Source organism: Xenopus laevis, chromosome 4S, assembly GCF_017654675.1.
Source record: "Xenopus laevis strain J_2021 chromosome 4S, Xenopus_laevis_v10.1, whole genome shotgun sequence".
In the NCBI taxonomy this organism is placed as follows: Eukaryota; Metazoa; Chordata; class Amphibia; order Anura; family Pipidae; genus Xenopus; species Xenopus laevis.
The window spans coordinates 56,339,793-56,353,678 of record NC_054378.1 but is presented as its reverse complement, the minus strand read 5'-3'; the positions used below and the strand labels follow the sequence as shown (position 1 = coordinate 56,353,678).

Below are 13,886 nucleotides of genomic sequence, written 5' to 3'. Positions count from 1 at the left end.
ATTTCAAAATTGAATTCTGCTCTTTTGAGAAATGGATTCCAGTGCAGAATTCTGCTGCACTATTAACGGATTCATTTGGAAAAAAAAATTTTCCTCCCCATGACAGTATTTATCCCTTTAAAGGACAAGGAAAGTTAAACTAAAGAAGTTGTCTAGAAATGTTGTACATTATGTTTTGTGCTTCTGTACCAGCCCAAGACAACCACAGCCCTTTAGCAGTAAAGATCTGTGCCTCAAAAGATGCCCCAGTAGCTCCCCATCTTCTTTTCTGCTGATTCACTGCACATGCTTTGTGCTGCTGTCACTTACTGAGCTTAGGGACAGGCATAGAATACAAATGTTACAATATAAGGCTGATTAGTAATTAATATGGATAATTAATACATGGCAGCACATAAATCAGTGCAACTAGCATCAGAATTTAATAATAAGCCCTATAGCATCCGCTTATATGACCAGACAATATCATTTTCTGCTTGATAATTTGCAATGTCCACTAAGCTTAACTTCTCAACAGCTGCTCAGAGCCCACTGAGCTTGTGAGTGTTAGACACTTTCCAAGATGGTGACCCCCTGTGACAGTTTGAAGCGTCTATGTCACTGCAATACCCATCCTAAATGCCATGTGATAATAGGTGTACAAGGCTCCATGTATTTTGCCCAGTTCACTCTTGATTTTACCCCATAACAGAGGCCTCACTGCAACAGACACCAAGACTTACTAGATAATTATTCACTGACATCCACATCTTGTGGCAATAATTTAAGGTGCAACCCATGGGCATCACGCACATTCGTTTTAGGGGTTACTGGTTGTTTCTATAGCTAAGTGAAGTGGTTCTGCTAAACTGAACATTGCTCTAATATCAGTATAGAGTAAAATGACATCCCTTCATAGCCACTGTCCTTTAGTGAGTTTATTTGATTTAAAATTTTTGGACTTTGTTTCTGATAGGTAGGTATCACCTGGTACATACCCACCAGCACATTATCTAGATCCCTCTAGTTATAGCATGTGATATAAATCTATTGAACAGGTGTGTGTGTACCCAGTAATAAAAGGGAGGAACAATCTTACTTGTGTAATTTTTAACACAGGCTATGCAAGATGTAACTACCAGGCACCTCTTCTTATACTCATTACTGCCCTGCAGTAACTTTCAAATTCATATCTCCCCTTCCAAGGCTTGACTTTGTCTTATACCGGAAATGTCAGGGTGATGCCTCTCGTCTATGTCATGCCAACTCTTGGAATGAGACTAGTGAGAACATGCCAGCTGGTGCAGTTTTTTCTTGCTTATATCGACATGCCTACCGTACAGAAGAGCAAGGAAGAAGGGTAAGTAAGAAAAGTAGCAACACTTGAAAAGTACAGCACTTTATTTTAATCTGTGTCATTGATTTGTGCTTAAGGGATATTAAAATTTGGAAGGTTGGCGTCCTCTTTCCACTGCTTCTGTTTTACATAGGTTATAGTTATTGTATGTAATGTAAATATTTTTTTTATTTTCATGACAATGGAAATTTGATTATTTGTACATAAACTAAATAACACGTACATTCAAGACATATATAAACACATACATTTTTTGAGAGGTAGTTGTGCTCACAGTGTGCTGCTTGGGTTATGATTCTTGGAGTTTTATGACCATATTGTGATATAAGCCTTGGAATTTTATCGAGCAGCATTACCCCCCCTCCTTAAAATCTCTAGGCTATAGGAAACTTCTAATTCTGCTGTCTAATGCCCTGCATTCAATATCTCAGTTATCGCGTGAATGCCGTGCCGAAGTACAACGCATCCTGCATCAACGTGCCTTAGATGTAAAACTGGATCCTGCCATGCAAGCTAAATGCATGACTGACCTGGGAAAATGGTGCAGCGAGAAGACAGAGAGCGGCCAAGTAAGTCTGTACCATTGGTGCATAAATGATTAACTGTATTCAGAACCACACTTGTAGAAACTTAAAACAGACTTTTGCCTGAAGCTAGTGCGTGTATTTGGTTTAGATGACTGTTCTGAAGGTTGCATGTTTATAGAAATACTAGTAAATAATCTTGAAAATACCACAGAAATGTTTCCACATCACTTGGTTTTATGGTTTGCTTCTAGGGGTAATAGCTCTGAATTGCTGTAGAATCACTCAAGTCAAAGTCCCAAGTTGCCAGAGTGAAGCAACGCTCAAGGATTATATTTAAATCACCAGCCCATGCCATTCTTGAACCTGATTTATGTTGACCAATTTCTAAATTTCTCAGTACGTGCATGACACCACAAGTCCACAATATCAGTTAGATTGTGGTTCAAGCATGTTTAAAAAAAATCTTCAAATGCACTATTTCTGTCAGTGTATGGTACTTTGGCAGATGAGGAAATGAAAAGTAGTTGCAGCTCTTTTTCACTTCCTGCTGATCAATCAAAATGTAAACTTCCTACTCCATCTCTCTGCAGGAACTGGAATGTCTCCAGGATCACTTGGAGGATCTCATTGTTGAATGCAGGGAGATTGTTGGAAACCTGACAGAACTGGAATCTGAAGTAAGCATAAAAATAAACTGTATTTTACCCAGTGTATTCTAATGATACTTTCTGCAGTTGTATTCAAAGCTAGACCTTTTGTAAGATATCTGGACATAGCTTGCACTGACAAAACAAAATTGGATTGCTTGAAAATTGTTGCTAGTTACCAGTTATTATTAAAGGGATTCTGTATGGTTTACTTTTTATTTTTCAATTACACTGTTTACATTGCAAATAATTCACTATACGATTTAAAATATTATTATTAAACCCAAAGTTTTAAGATGTTGTATCGTGTTAGCCATCGGGAAAAAATGCAGAAAATGTAAAGTTTGGTGATACCTTTTATTGGCTAACTGAATTAGTAAAAATTGCAAGCTTTTTTTGCCTGACAAAGGGGCCTGTGTGCTCTGAAAGCTTGCAATTGTTACTTATTCAGTTAGCCAATTGACGGTATCACCAAACGTTAACATTTTCTGCAATTTTTTTTTTTTTTGAAAATTGTTTTTTATTAATTTTCATAGCATGTTATACATTTCTTGGACATTGTATATGTCCAATTACTAGTACATATTGATCAATGATGTTATAGTACATGCATTAAATGAAGGAAAAGAATGAAGTAAATAGAGAAAATTAAATGTAAACAAATTTAACATAGTAGTACATTTTCATAAAATCTGTAATTACAATCTTAGGCCAGATTTGTTTATCGTAGGTAAGATGCCAAAAGCCTGTTAGTACGGTGACTCCTGGGGGGTGATCTTGTAGTTATTCCAGTCCCTTGAAATTTTCTGCATTCTTAAACCAACAAATACATGTTTTTTTAGCTATAATATTGATGTGGAGGCAGCTATCTCTGTGCATTGTACTTGATTCTGAGCTTTGAGAAGGTGCCAGCACTTCAGGATGGAACTGCTTTGATACAGTAATTGTTTCTCCTACCCATTGTATTTATCACAACCTAGGTCGAGCTCCCTAGCCCCACCCCCACCTACTGGTAGACATGAGAATAGCACATAAGCAGGAAAAAGCAGGGTTTTTTTCCTGCTTACGTGCTATTCCCACCCAGTGGTAGACGTGAGAATAGCACCCAAGCAGGGTTTTTCCTGGGTGGGAGACTAATCTCCGAATCTGCCTGTGTGCCCTGACACTTAGAGATCAAGTCACAGCAGCCCTAGAAACAGAACAATGGGAAGGTGACCAGAAAACAGCTCCCTGATATCTGCATTGCTAAAAATGCTCCCATTCTAGAGACCCACCAGCCTGCATCCGAGTTCCAATGATCTCACAAAAGGGGCGAGCAGGCACGCGTCTACAAAGCCAGAAGCCGTCATTTGATGGTGCCGGGCAGGGAGAGCAGGAGAAGAACTCAACCCGCACCCGCCCACCACCAGCGAAGAGGAGTGCAAGGTCGCCCCGAACCTACCCAACCCGCGAGGATTCGGAATGGCCTGCACATCACTATAAAACACCCATTTCAGACCACAACTCCTTCAGTTCCATTGTGCAGTGCTGAGTCTTGCTGAAAGCACATGACCAGGAACAATGACCTGAGATGCCTACACATCAATATTACAACTAAAAAATACAAATATTTATTCTAGAATACAATTGACACTTATTTCAGCTTGATTGTCACATAATACATCTGAATAATACTGTTAACACTGGCATGGTAAAAGCCACATCTAAAATGCACTAGTTTGTACTAACTAAAGCATGTTTTATGTTATCAGGATATTCAGATAGAAGCCCTTTTGATGAGAGCATGTGAACCAATAATCCAGACATTCTGTCATGTAAGTATTGCCGCTGATAACCTCAAATTGAATTTGAACTGTTTTCAGACCCTTGGGCCACTGTAGCTAACTTACACAAATATCATTTGACCCCCCCCCCATTGGCATGTGTTCCAGTGGGTTGGTTGAACAAATATAGTCTGTGTGGCCAGTCTAATTGGGCTAATTGATATAGCTGTTATCTTAGGTGTAGTGATAAGTCATTTTGCTTTACTTTCTCTCCTGTAGTAAAATATGTTCCCCTTTTAATAAAGGGCGACTCCTATCTCAGATATTGCATATGTAACTTGCATGTTTGTGCTGAGATTTGTTGTGTGCGCACAGGCTGATGCCATGCCTGTCAAGTTCACTTCACTGAGTGGATGGGAGTAGATCAAATTTTTCTTCACCTGGGTTTTTTTTTTATATACAGGCATCCTTTTGTACCACTATCTATATGACTTGGAGCAATCAAAAATAAAGATTTCTAGGAAATCATCCCCTTGTCTGAAGACAGTAGCATTTTGTCATGAGTGTCACTTTGATTGCTTCAAAAAGATATATGAAAACCGTGCCACACGATCTGCATACCTAGTATAGCCAAGGCTGTGTGCATGTATGACAACCATCTGTGTGTTCTATTTATTTATAGGAAGTGGCTGATAACCAGATAGACTCGGGTGATCTGATGGAATGTCTGATACAGAACAAGCACCAAAAGGAAATGAATGAGAAGTGTGTTGTTGGGGTTACACACTTCCAGCTAGTAAGATTGACAATTGTTTTTGTCTCCTTCTTATGTCATTGTTTGGAAAAACGTCATGCTCCTCCTTTGTTATTAGTGGTTACATTGCTGAACTGTAATGTCACACCACAGTGAACATGTAGAGCTACCCTGTTCTCTTGGTGCATGCATGTTCAGTGGAGATTGCCAGAGTAAAACATGCCTGATATAATGAAATGGTGTTCTCGAATTATATTCCTCCCCATAGAGGTCCAGCCATTGACCATGGACCCCTTTTAACTCATAAATAGATTGTAGAGGGAAATATCAGTCATTCAACCATTTTCCCAGGATTATCTACCACAACAAATACGTTTTTACCCCAAATTTTACCCTAAATGACTTTGGACTTTCTGCTTCATCTAGAATAGTGCCGCCACCCCCCCCCCCCCCCCGTTTAACTCTTCATTTCAGCAAGACTGGAAAAGATGATGGGGCTCTGTTGGATACTTGGGAGCTTTTAAATGTTCTTTTCTGTCCTGACATGAATCAACAAAGCTTTGATCATTTTCCTTCTTCTAAAAATATTCTCTGTTCCTAATGAATGCTGAAAAAAAGTGTTTCTTTAAATTTTTGAAGTTTATGACGTTCTCAGTGCTCCTGAAATTATACATTTTTTTGTTCATCCTTTGTTACCACCAGCCTATCATATGAATAGTACAGTAAATAGTAATGCTAAGTTATGTTGGCATAACAAAGTTTGTATTGTTCTTCAGGTGCAAATGAAGGATTTCAGGTTTTCATACAAGTTTAAGATGGCATGTAAAGAAGATGTATTGAAACTGTGTCCCAGTATAAAGAAGAAGTGAGTGGAACAATGTTTTTAAAATGCCAGTTCTTAAGAGTTGTTGCATACATGGTATTTTAATAAGATAGCTATTATCTTTGTGTAGGAAGAATAGATATGTGTGAAAAAATTTGCATTGAAAAAACACCCATAGAATCTATAGTAAAAAAAAAAAAAAAGCTGCTGCGAGAAAAAAAATGCACATTGACTACAATGTGGGCACATTTTTTGCCATTTTGCAAATGTTCTGCAAAGGTGTTGAGTATGTCATCTTATATTTTTTATAAACCATGATAAAAGATCTGAGGTTTCTTCCTCCTCTGTGCCCCCCCTACTTTTACAGGGTAGATGTTGTAATATGCCTTAGCACTACTGTTCGCAATGACACACTGCAAGAAGTTAAAGACCATCGTGTGTCACTGAAGTGCCGCAAGCAACTTAGGGTTGAAGAGTTGGAGATGGTAAGTATGAAAAAAGGATAGATTTGGCTTTGTTGCAGAAATCTAAGGGGGTAATTGCATTAAAGTGGTAAAAAATAAAATAAATGGAATTACTGTCCAGAGTAATAAATGCTTTGTATTGACATCATTCTACATCCTGTCATAATATTTGCTCAAATTACTGGCTCGCCATTGTGTTATTATAAGTCTTGGGCCACAGAATATATTTTTAAATACACCGTATATTTTAAACATATACCGTTTCTTTCCATCCTGTACAAATAAAAATGTTTTGTTTGCTCTGATTGTCATGGTTTTATTTGCATAATGTTTATGGTCTGTAGTACTGTTTTTATTGTGTGAATTAGCGGATGATAAATGCACTTCATTACTTGCATTGATAAAAAACCTTTGGAACCTTTTGAAGTTACAGAAAAGCACAGTCTTACGGTGTTTTATGTGCCACCTGTTGATCATTTTTGCCATTGTAGTAACCTAGGATAGTATCTATTACATATGCACAAGAATCAAAAGCAGACCTGTTTTGTAACCAATATATTTGTGCCACAGAGTGAGGACATTCGTTTAGAACCGGAGCTCTATGAAGCCTGCAAAAATGACATTAAGTCACTCTGCCAGAGTGTACCTTATGGAAATGCCCAGGTGAGATCTTTACTGTTCTACCGTTCCAAGAGTTTGACTTTACTTATTTCTCTGTGTTACCTTTATATTTTGGGGGCTAAACAGCTGGGTTAAAAACATTGCAAAAACTTCTCATTTAGACTACAGATTTAACTTTTTGTGTCAAGTTTAATGTTGCACTCATCATTTATTAAAATGTTTCTTTTCTTATTTCTTTTTTTTTTTTTTTTTTGCACTCCTACTACAGTGTACATTGATTTAATGTGCAGAATTGCTGTGTAGTACTTTGTCTATGGAAATAAAAAAGACTAAATAATAATGCACAACTGAATGCATTTTTAAAAAGTAATTTTCTTTAGGTTGAAATAGTGACCACAGTGTATTGACCTTGTTTATAATTGTTTAATTGCTTTTCCTTTTGCCTTATTGCAGGTAATTGAGTGCCTAAAAGAAGCCAAAAAACAGCTGAGTTCCTCATGTCATAAGAAGGTTTTTAAGTTACAGGAGACAGAAATGATGGACCCAGAGCTTGATTATACTTTCATGCGTGTCTGTAAACAGATGATAAAGGTAAGAGAGGGGATTAAGTAATTTTTAAGTATTTTTTTTCCTAATTCAACTATTCTATGCCAGTACAGGTATAGCATGCTTTATCTGGAAACCCGTTATCCAGAAAGCTCAGAATTATGAAATGGCCATCTCCCATAGATTCCATTTTATCAAAATAATCCAAATATTTAAAAATTTCTTTTTTCTCTCTGTAATAATAAAACCATATCTTGTACTTGATCCAAACTAAGATATATATATATATATATATATATATATATATATATATATATATATATATATATATATATATAAGGATAATCCTTATATATATATATATATATATATATATATATATATATATATATATAAGGATAATCCTTATATATATATATATATATATATATATATATATATATATATATATATATATATATATATATAAGGATAATCCTTATATATATATATATATATATATATATATATATATATATATATATATAAGGATAATCCTTATATATATATATATATATATATATATATATATATATAGTTTGTTTTTTTAAACAAAAAGTTACAGTTGAATCTCTTTGTGCTGTTCTCAGAGGTTTTGCAGTGATACAGATCCCAAGAACATTTTGCAGTGTCTGAAGCAGAGCAAGAATGCAGAAACAATGGACCCCAAGTGCAAACAGATGATAACAAAGAGGCAAATAACACAGAGCACAGGTATTTATTCTATTATAAATGAATTAAAACATGAAAGTTCTGTCCTTATTAGTAGTGGTTAGTGATTCCACATAATTGATGAAACTTGTGCATAAAAGTAACACACCTCTTGCATATAAAGAGGTTAACTCCAAGTGTTACTTCCTAATATTTTAAAGGAATCAGGAAATTAATTAACATAATTAAAAATATACTGTACTCTTGCCCTGCATTGGTAAACTGGTTTGATTTTCAACTTGAATGACTATTCCCATGGCTACACAGCTGCTTATATCTATAAACTACAGTAGTGCTTTACTATAGCAGGGCAACAGTACATTCTAAGTATATAATGGATGTGCAACATTACCATTAATTAGTATAGGGAAGATTATAGAGCGTATACAATAACATCAGGAGGAGGAGGCTATCCTTCCACTGAGATTTACATAAATATCCACATCATGCCACGAACAGAGAAATTAACCAAGGTAATAGCCAGAATTTATCTGAAAACACATTTGTTATTTTTTGTCATTTATTCATGGATCGCCACCACTGTGTGCCTAGATTTGCATTGAATAAATTGGCTGCATTCTTATATCCAAATCAAATCTACAGAAGTGGTTTATTGAAAATGTTCTCAAAATCCTCAGTAGCATCAATGAGTTATTCCACTTCCTGCTGACTGCTTTTTTTAGGCTGTGTAGAAGAGCCAACAGCTCTCAATTTCAACCTTTAGTTGACCCCTACATCATTAGGGAGCTAGCACATGGGCAGATTCGGGGAGATTTAGTCGCCTGGCGACTAATCGCCTCTTCTGCTGGGCGACAATCTCCCGAACTGCCTTCCGCCTGCTATAATGAGAAACGCCAGCGCTAATGCACTCGCCACAATTTGATTTCCGAAGTTGCCTCACGAGGGATCTTCGGGCGACTTCAGAAATCGAAGCGCTGCGAGTGCATTGGCGCTATGTATGCAATGTGTCCCCTTTAAAATAATAATAAGCTCATTTGGGCAGGGCCTTCTTTACCGTTATTTGTTGTTTATCTATGTTAATTTGTTCAGTGTATACAGCCATTTATTGTATTGCGCTGCAGAATATGTTGGCCCTTCGTGAATACGTGATATGTAAAATTGATCTGTGCTCTATTCTGAGCACTTTTGAATTTTACAACTACAAGCTTATGAGGTCTACTATGTTGGCGAAATTCCTCAGAGGCCCCGTGAGTTCTAAAGTACTACAGGGCTTATGGCAGGTATGGGAACAAGGCCATTGCAAAGGTTTGGCCCTGGGGAAATTTTAGATTTATGCTTTAGTTTTGCCACTATTGACATTGCCAATATCTGCTATAGCCACCATGTTTGGGAAGTAGTTGCAGGTGGGGAAAGTCAATTTATTCACCACTCTTCTCCCTGGGAGCAGTGACCATCCATGTTCCATTAACATAATATGGTGAGATAGATGATTTATTTTTGTCCCTCTTTAGATTATCGTCTAAATCCTGTGCTCCGGAAGTCTTGTAAAGCTGACATACCTAAATTCTGCCAGAATATTCTGAGCACTGCCAAAGATGACACAGAATTTGAAGGAAAGGTTATCTCTTGTCTAAAACTGAAATATGCAGACCAGGTGAGACCACCAAAAGTTGGGATCCATTCTGAGCACCTTTTATTGCTTGTCAGTTGCTGAACAGAGGTTGGAATTATCCCTTTTCTCAGTTTTCTAAAAAATACTTTTTTTAGGGTTTTATTAGAATATTATTGAATAAAAACATTGAATTCTTTTACAGTAATACAGATATAGCCCAATCCTCTATTATATTCTGTAGTTTGTATTGGTTTTGATTTAAAAATTGCAGATAAGATAGATAAACATAAATGTAATGATTATGTCCCTGACAGTCTTATATAGCTTTCATGCGCAGTATCTGATTGGCCAGCCAGAGGATCCTCTGCTTGGTCCAGGCCTTAGTTGGTCCTAGTCAAGTACAATTCCCATCTATTATCTTATTTGAACAATAGGCCATTAGAACACTTGTAACATATAGCAATATTTAAAGTTGTGGGAAGTCTGGTTTTCTGATGGGCCCTGGAAGTCTAGTTTTCTGACACTGGCTTTGAGGATGATTCCCATCCTTATAATTAAATGGATAACCACCTTGTTCTCTTTGCAAATCACATGACCAATATTTGTAATTTAACTCAACACAATTAGACATTTCTACAACCATGTGAAATTGGTCTAATCACCCATTATTATACAAACAGAGCAGTAAATTAGATGCACACTAGACATACAATACAATAATTATACCAATGGCTAACTATGGTGCAAACCTGTCAGTTAGATGTGTTTATATGGATAGATCTGCCTCAGGGCAAGAAACCAGCCAGAGGCCCCACTTTTTTTTCCCACATTTTTGGGGGCAGTCTCTGGCAATGTATACCCATTTTATAACTGGGAGTCTGTCATTAACTAAATTTACCATTGCTGAACTGTGGGTAGTAAAATGATCCAATTATATAGGAGGCCTGGGTCTAATGCAGTTACCAACCAAATGATAAATATCTCAACAAGCTCAGATCATATACTAGACAAATTATATAAACATGTGTTTTAATATTTGAGTCATTTTGTTTTCTCTTTAGCGTTTGTCACCTGACTGTGAAGATCAGATTCGTGTGATAATCCAGGAGACTGCCCTTGATTACCGACTGGATCCACAATTGCAAGTTCAGTGCACAGAAGAGGTATGAAACTCTGTATAGAGTATGGGAATGCAGTGTTTCATGTAACAAGTGTTGTAAACAAGTGTAATCTTTGCAGATAAATATCCTGTGTGGAGAGGAGGCAGCAGCGCAAGAGCCAACTGGGCAAGTGGAGGAATGTTTAAAAATGAACCTACTGAAAATCCAGTCTCCTGGTTGCAAAAAAGTAAGTGCTAACTTCAAAATTAGTATTATCCTAAGGGAGAGGCATGTATGAATATTGCTATTACACACTTCCCCAATAATCTTAATGTAAAAAAGTATTTCCATTTTTTTCCCTTAAATACAGGAAGTCCTAAACATGCTTAAAGAAAGCAAGGCAGATATTTTTGTTGACCCAGTCCTGCACACAGCCTGTGCACTTGACATAAAGCACCACTGTGCCGCCATTCCTCCAGGCAAAGGACGTCGTGAGTATTTTCTGCTATGTACAGTCTTTACACACCTGCACTGAAAGGAACATTCATTGGTTCAAATCTTAACTCCGTTTCAGTTAAAAATATCTTACAAATTAACAACCAAAGCTAGTTGAATTATACTAAAAGCTGTATACTTAAAATGTGTTTACTGCATTTTCAAGGATTTTAATTGCTTAAGAGTGGATATACTTTACACATATATATACTTTGACACATTGAGACACACCTTGGGAATAGAATTATTATTATTATTATTCATGTTCTGGCTGGCTGTTTTTGTTATTGACTGTTTACTGAAGCAAGCAGCTGATCCTAGACCTGGTGAATTCTGCTGTCAACAATATCAGCATCAGTCCATCTGCCTACTCAACATAGAAAAAATGCTTGCTTGAGCAATTTTGGGTGTAGGTCTGCATGACACATGGCTTCTTATTTAATAATGTTGCTTATATCCATGTGCTGTAAAGCTTATTTTGTTTCTAAAAGTATGAATGATGGCTTCAGTAATGTTATTAACCATGTGTGGATTTGTAATTTTCTGCAGGTATTTTATATACCGTAGTTAAAATGCTTGTATAATGCATATTGCAATGCTTGATACTTATGGAAGCCCAACTTTAACATGTTAAATTTTTGCCTGTGTTGAGACCACTTTTGCTTTCTTTGCCCTCCAGAGATGTCGTGTTTAATAGAAGCACTGCAAGATAAAATGGTTAGGTTGCAACCAGAATGCAAGAAGCGTCTGCAGGACCGTTTAGATATGTGGAGTTATGCAGCCAAGGTAAGTACAAACTGTTAAGTGGACCTGACTTCACAGTGCTGTGTATTGCATAGAGCAGGTATTTCAGCTGGAAACTTTATTGGGTAAGCCCACTTCCTAACTAACATTTCACATTTTTATGTTTTTGTGCTCCAACAGGTGCTAGTTTAATTCCAAAGGGGCTGATTCACAAACATTCCAAACAATTTTCATGCATAGAAAATCGGGTTGAGGCAAATATGTATATTTATAATGATGCCCACAGAGTGAGAAGCAGGGTTTTAGCATAAGTTTGGCAAGTCACCTTAGTGCTAACTAGGCCAACAACAGAGATTTGCCTGGTCCACAAAATAACCTCTCTCCTTTGTTCCTTGTCTTGGGTGGCCTGCCTCCTTATGTTGATAACACTTCCACCTGTGTCTGTTCTTTATTATTCCTTTCATCTCCTCTTCAGGGGTGATATCAGAGAGCACCCAAAATTCAATCAGATTAGGCACATTAGATCATGTGGCTGCTTGCATCCCCTAAATTGCATCACATTTTGTCGACCAAGTTAATTGGGTCTGTGGGAAGAGTAAACACTCCAGTTCTTAGCAGTTACAATGTACAATGCTGTTTCATTCAAACTTGGCCTCTGTGACTTTTTGAGAAGAGTTTGAAAGTTACCCTCTTTTTATTCTTGGTCTAATGAAACTGATAGAGATCCAGACATCCTCCACCATGTGGTGGTCTTATAAAGCAATTTATCCATATTTTTTGCCATTCTATAGCACTTGAATGTGAATGTAGGGTTTTCTTCAGTGCACATCCTCCACCCTCCCTTTATCAGCACAACCTCTGAGTTAATTGTAAGCTTTTGTACTGCCCCGTCCCAGTAATTAGTTGTTTTGTATGAAGTTGCCTTCCACTCTCAATGGGTTGCTTTCTCCTAGGATATCGGAAGGGAAAATAGAATATATATAAAATATAATAATTTTCCCGTTACATAATTTTTCTTTGTAGTCTCTTGGGTGACACAGGACTTATCATGTTTTTTTGTTATGCTGGTTCTGCTATTATTTTTATTCTATATTTTTGATGATCAGGATATGCGTAAATGATAAAGGGACAGGCAGCTCCGAGTGGATAAGTTAGGATGTGAAATGGGTAATGCCTGATGGGTTCCCATAGTGCCTAAACAGGAAAGGATTAGTGTATATTGTAGAGTAAGCAAATTTATTTTATTTTTTTATTTTTTTTTTTAAATAGTTTTCATCTTCAGGAGTGGCATAAAACATTATAACCTTTGTTGACCTTTTCCAGTGTTGTATAAATTCTAAGAAAACAAAAAAAAAATAAGTATATATTGGGAAAGAATAATTTCACCGATTTTTCTTGTAGAATTTTTTTGCGAACAATAACAAATTGCACAAAATGTTTAATTTTGTATTTTTCATTCTTCAAATACTTTTCTGTGTATAAGCAAATCAGCCCTTTGGTGTGTTAATGCCATTTGTCTAATTTAAAGACCCCTTATCATGTTAATGGAAATTGACTGCACACAGACATTCTAATATCGCACAAACCCATGCGCCACATACTCAACTGAAATAAAAAAAAAATCTTCTGCTTTTTCCACATAGTTTCTAGGGGGAAATAATCTGCCTAAAAATGATTTATGTTCTGTATGATATGCTGGCTCAACCTTTGAATATTTTGTCTAGTCTGTGGCTAGTTTATATA

General features: G+C 36.6%; 1 protein-coding gene across 1 annotated transcript in view; it reads left to right on the top strand.

Moving 5' to 3' along the window:
• glg1.S (golgi glycoprotein 1 S homeolog) overlaps positions 1-13,886 on the top strand; it is a 46,604-nt gene that overhangs the window by 29,714 nt on the left and 3,004 nt on the right. Inside the window, exons 11-25 of the mRNA XM_041561268.1 lie at positions 1,186-1,339; positions 1,768-1,905; positions 2,454-2,540; positions 4,262-4,324; positions 4,956-5,069; positions 5,804-5,892; positions 6,218-6,335; positions 6,885-6,977; positions 7,389-7,526; positions 8,111-8,234; positions 9,704-9,846; positions 10,866-10,967; positions 11,044-11,151; positions 11,275-11,395; positions 12,079-12,185. Coding sequence (XP_041417202.1) covers positions 1,186-1,339; positions 1,768-1,905; positions 2,454-2,540; positions 4,262-4,324; positions 4,956-5,069; positions 5,804-5,892; positions 6,218-6,335; positions 6,885-6,977; positions 7,389-7,526; positions 8,111-8,234; positions 9,704-9,846; positions 10,866-10,967; positions 11,044-11,151; positions 11,275-11,395; positions 12,079-12,185 — 1,699 coding nt within the window. The remainder of the gene's footprint in view (positions 1-1,185; positions 1,340-1,767; positions 1,906-2,453; positions 2,541-4,261; positions 4,325-4,955; positions 5,070-5,803; positions 5,893-6,217; positions 6,336-6,884; positions 6,978-7,388; positions 7,527-8,110; positions 8,235-9,703; positions 9,847-10,865; positions 10,968-11,043; positions 11,152-11,274; positions 11,396-12,078; positions 12,186-13,886) is intronic.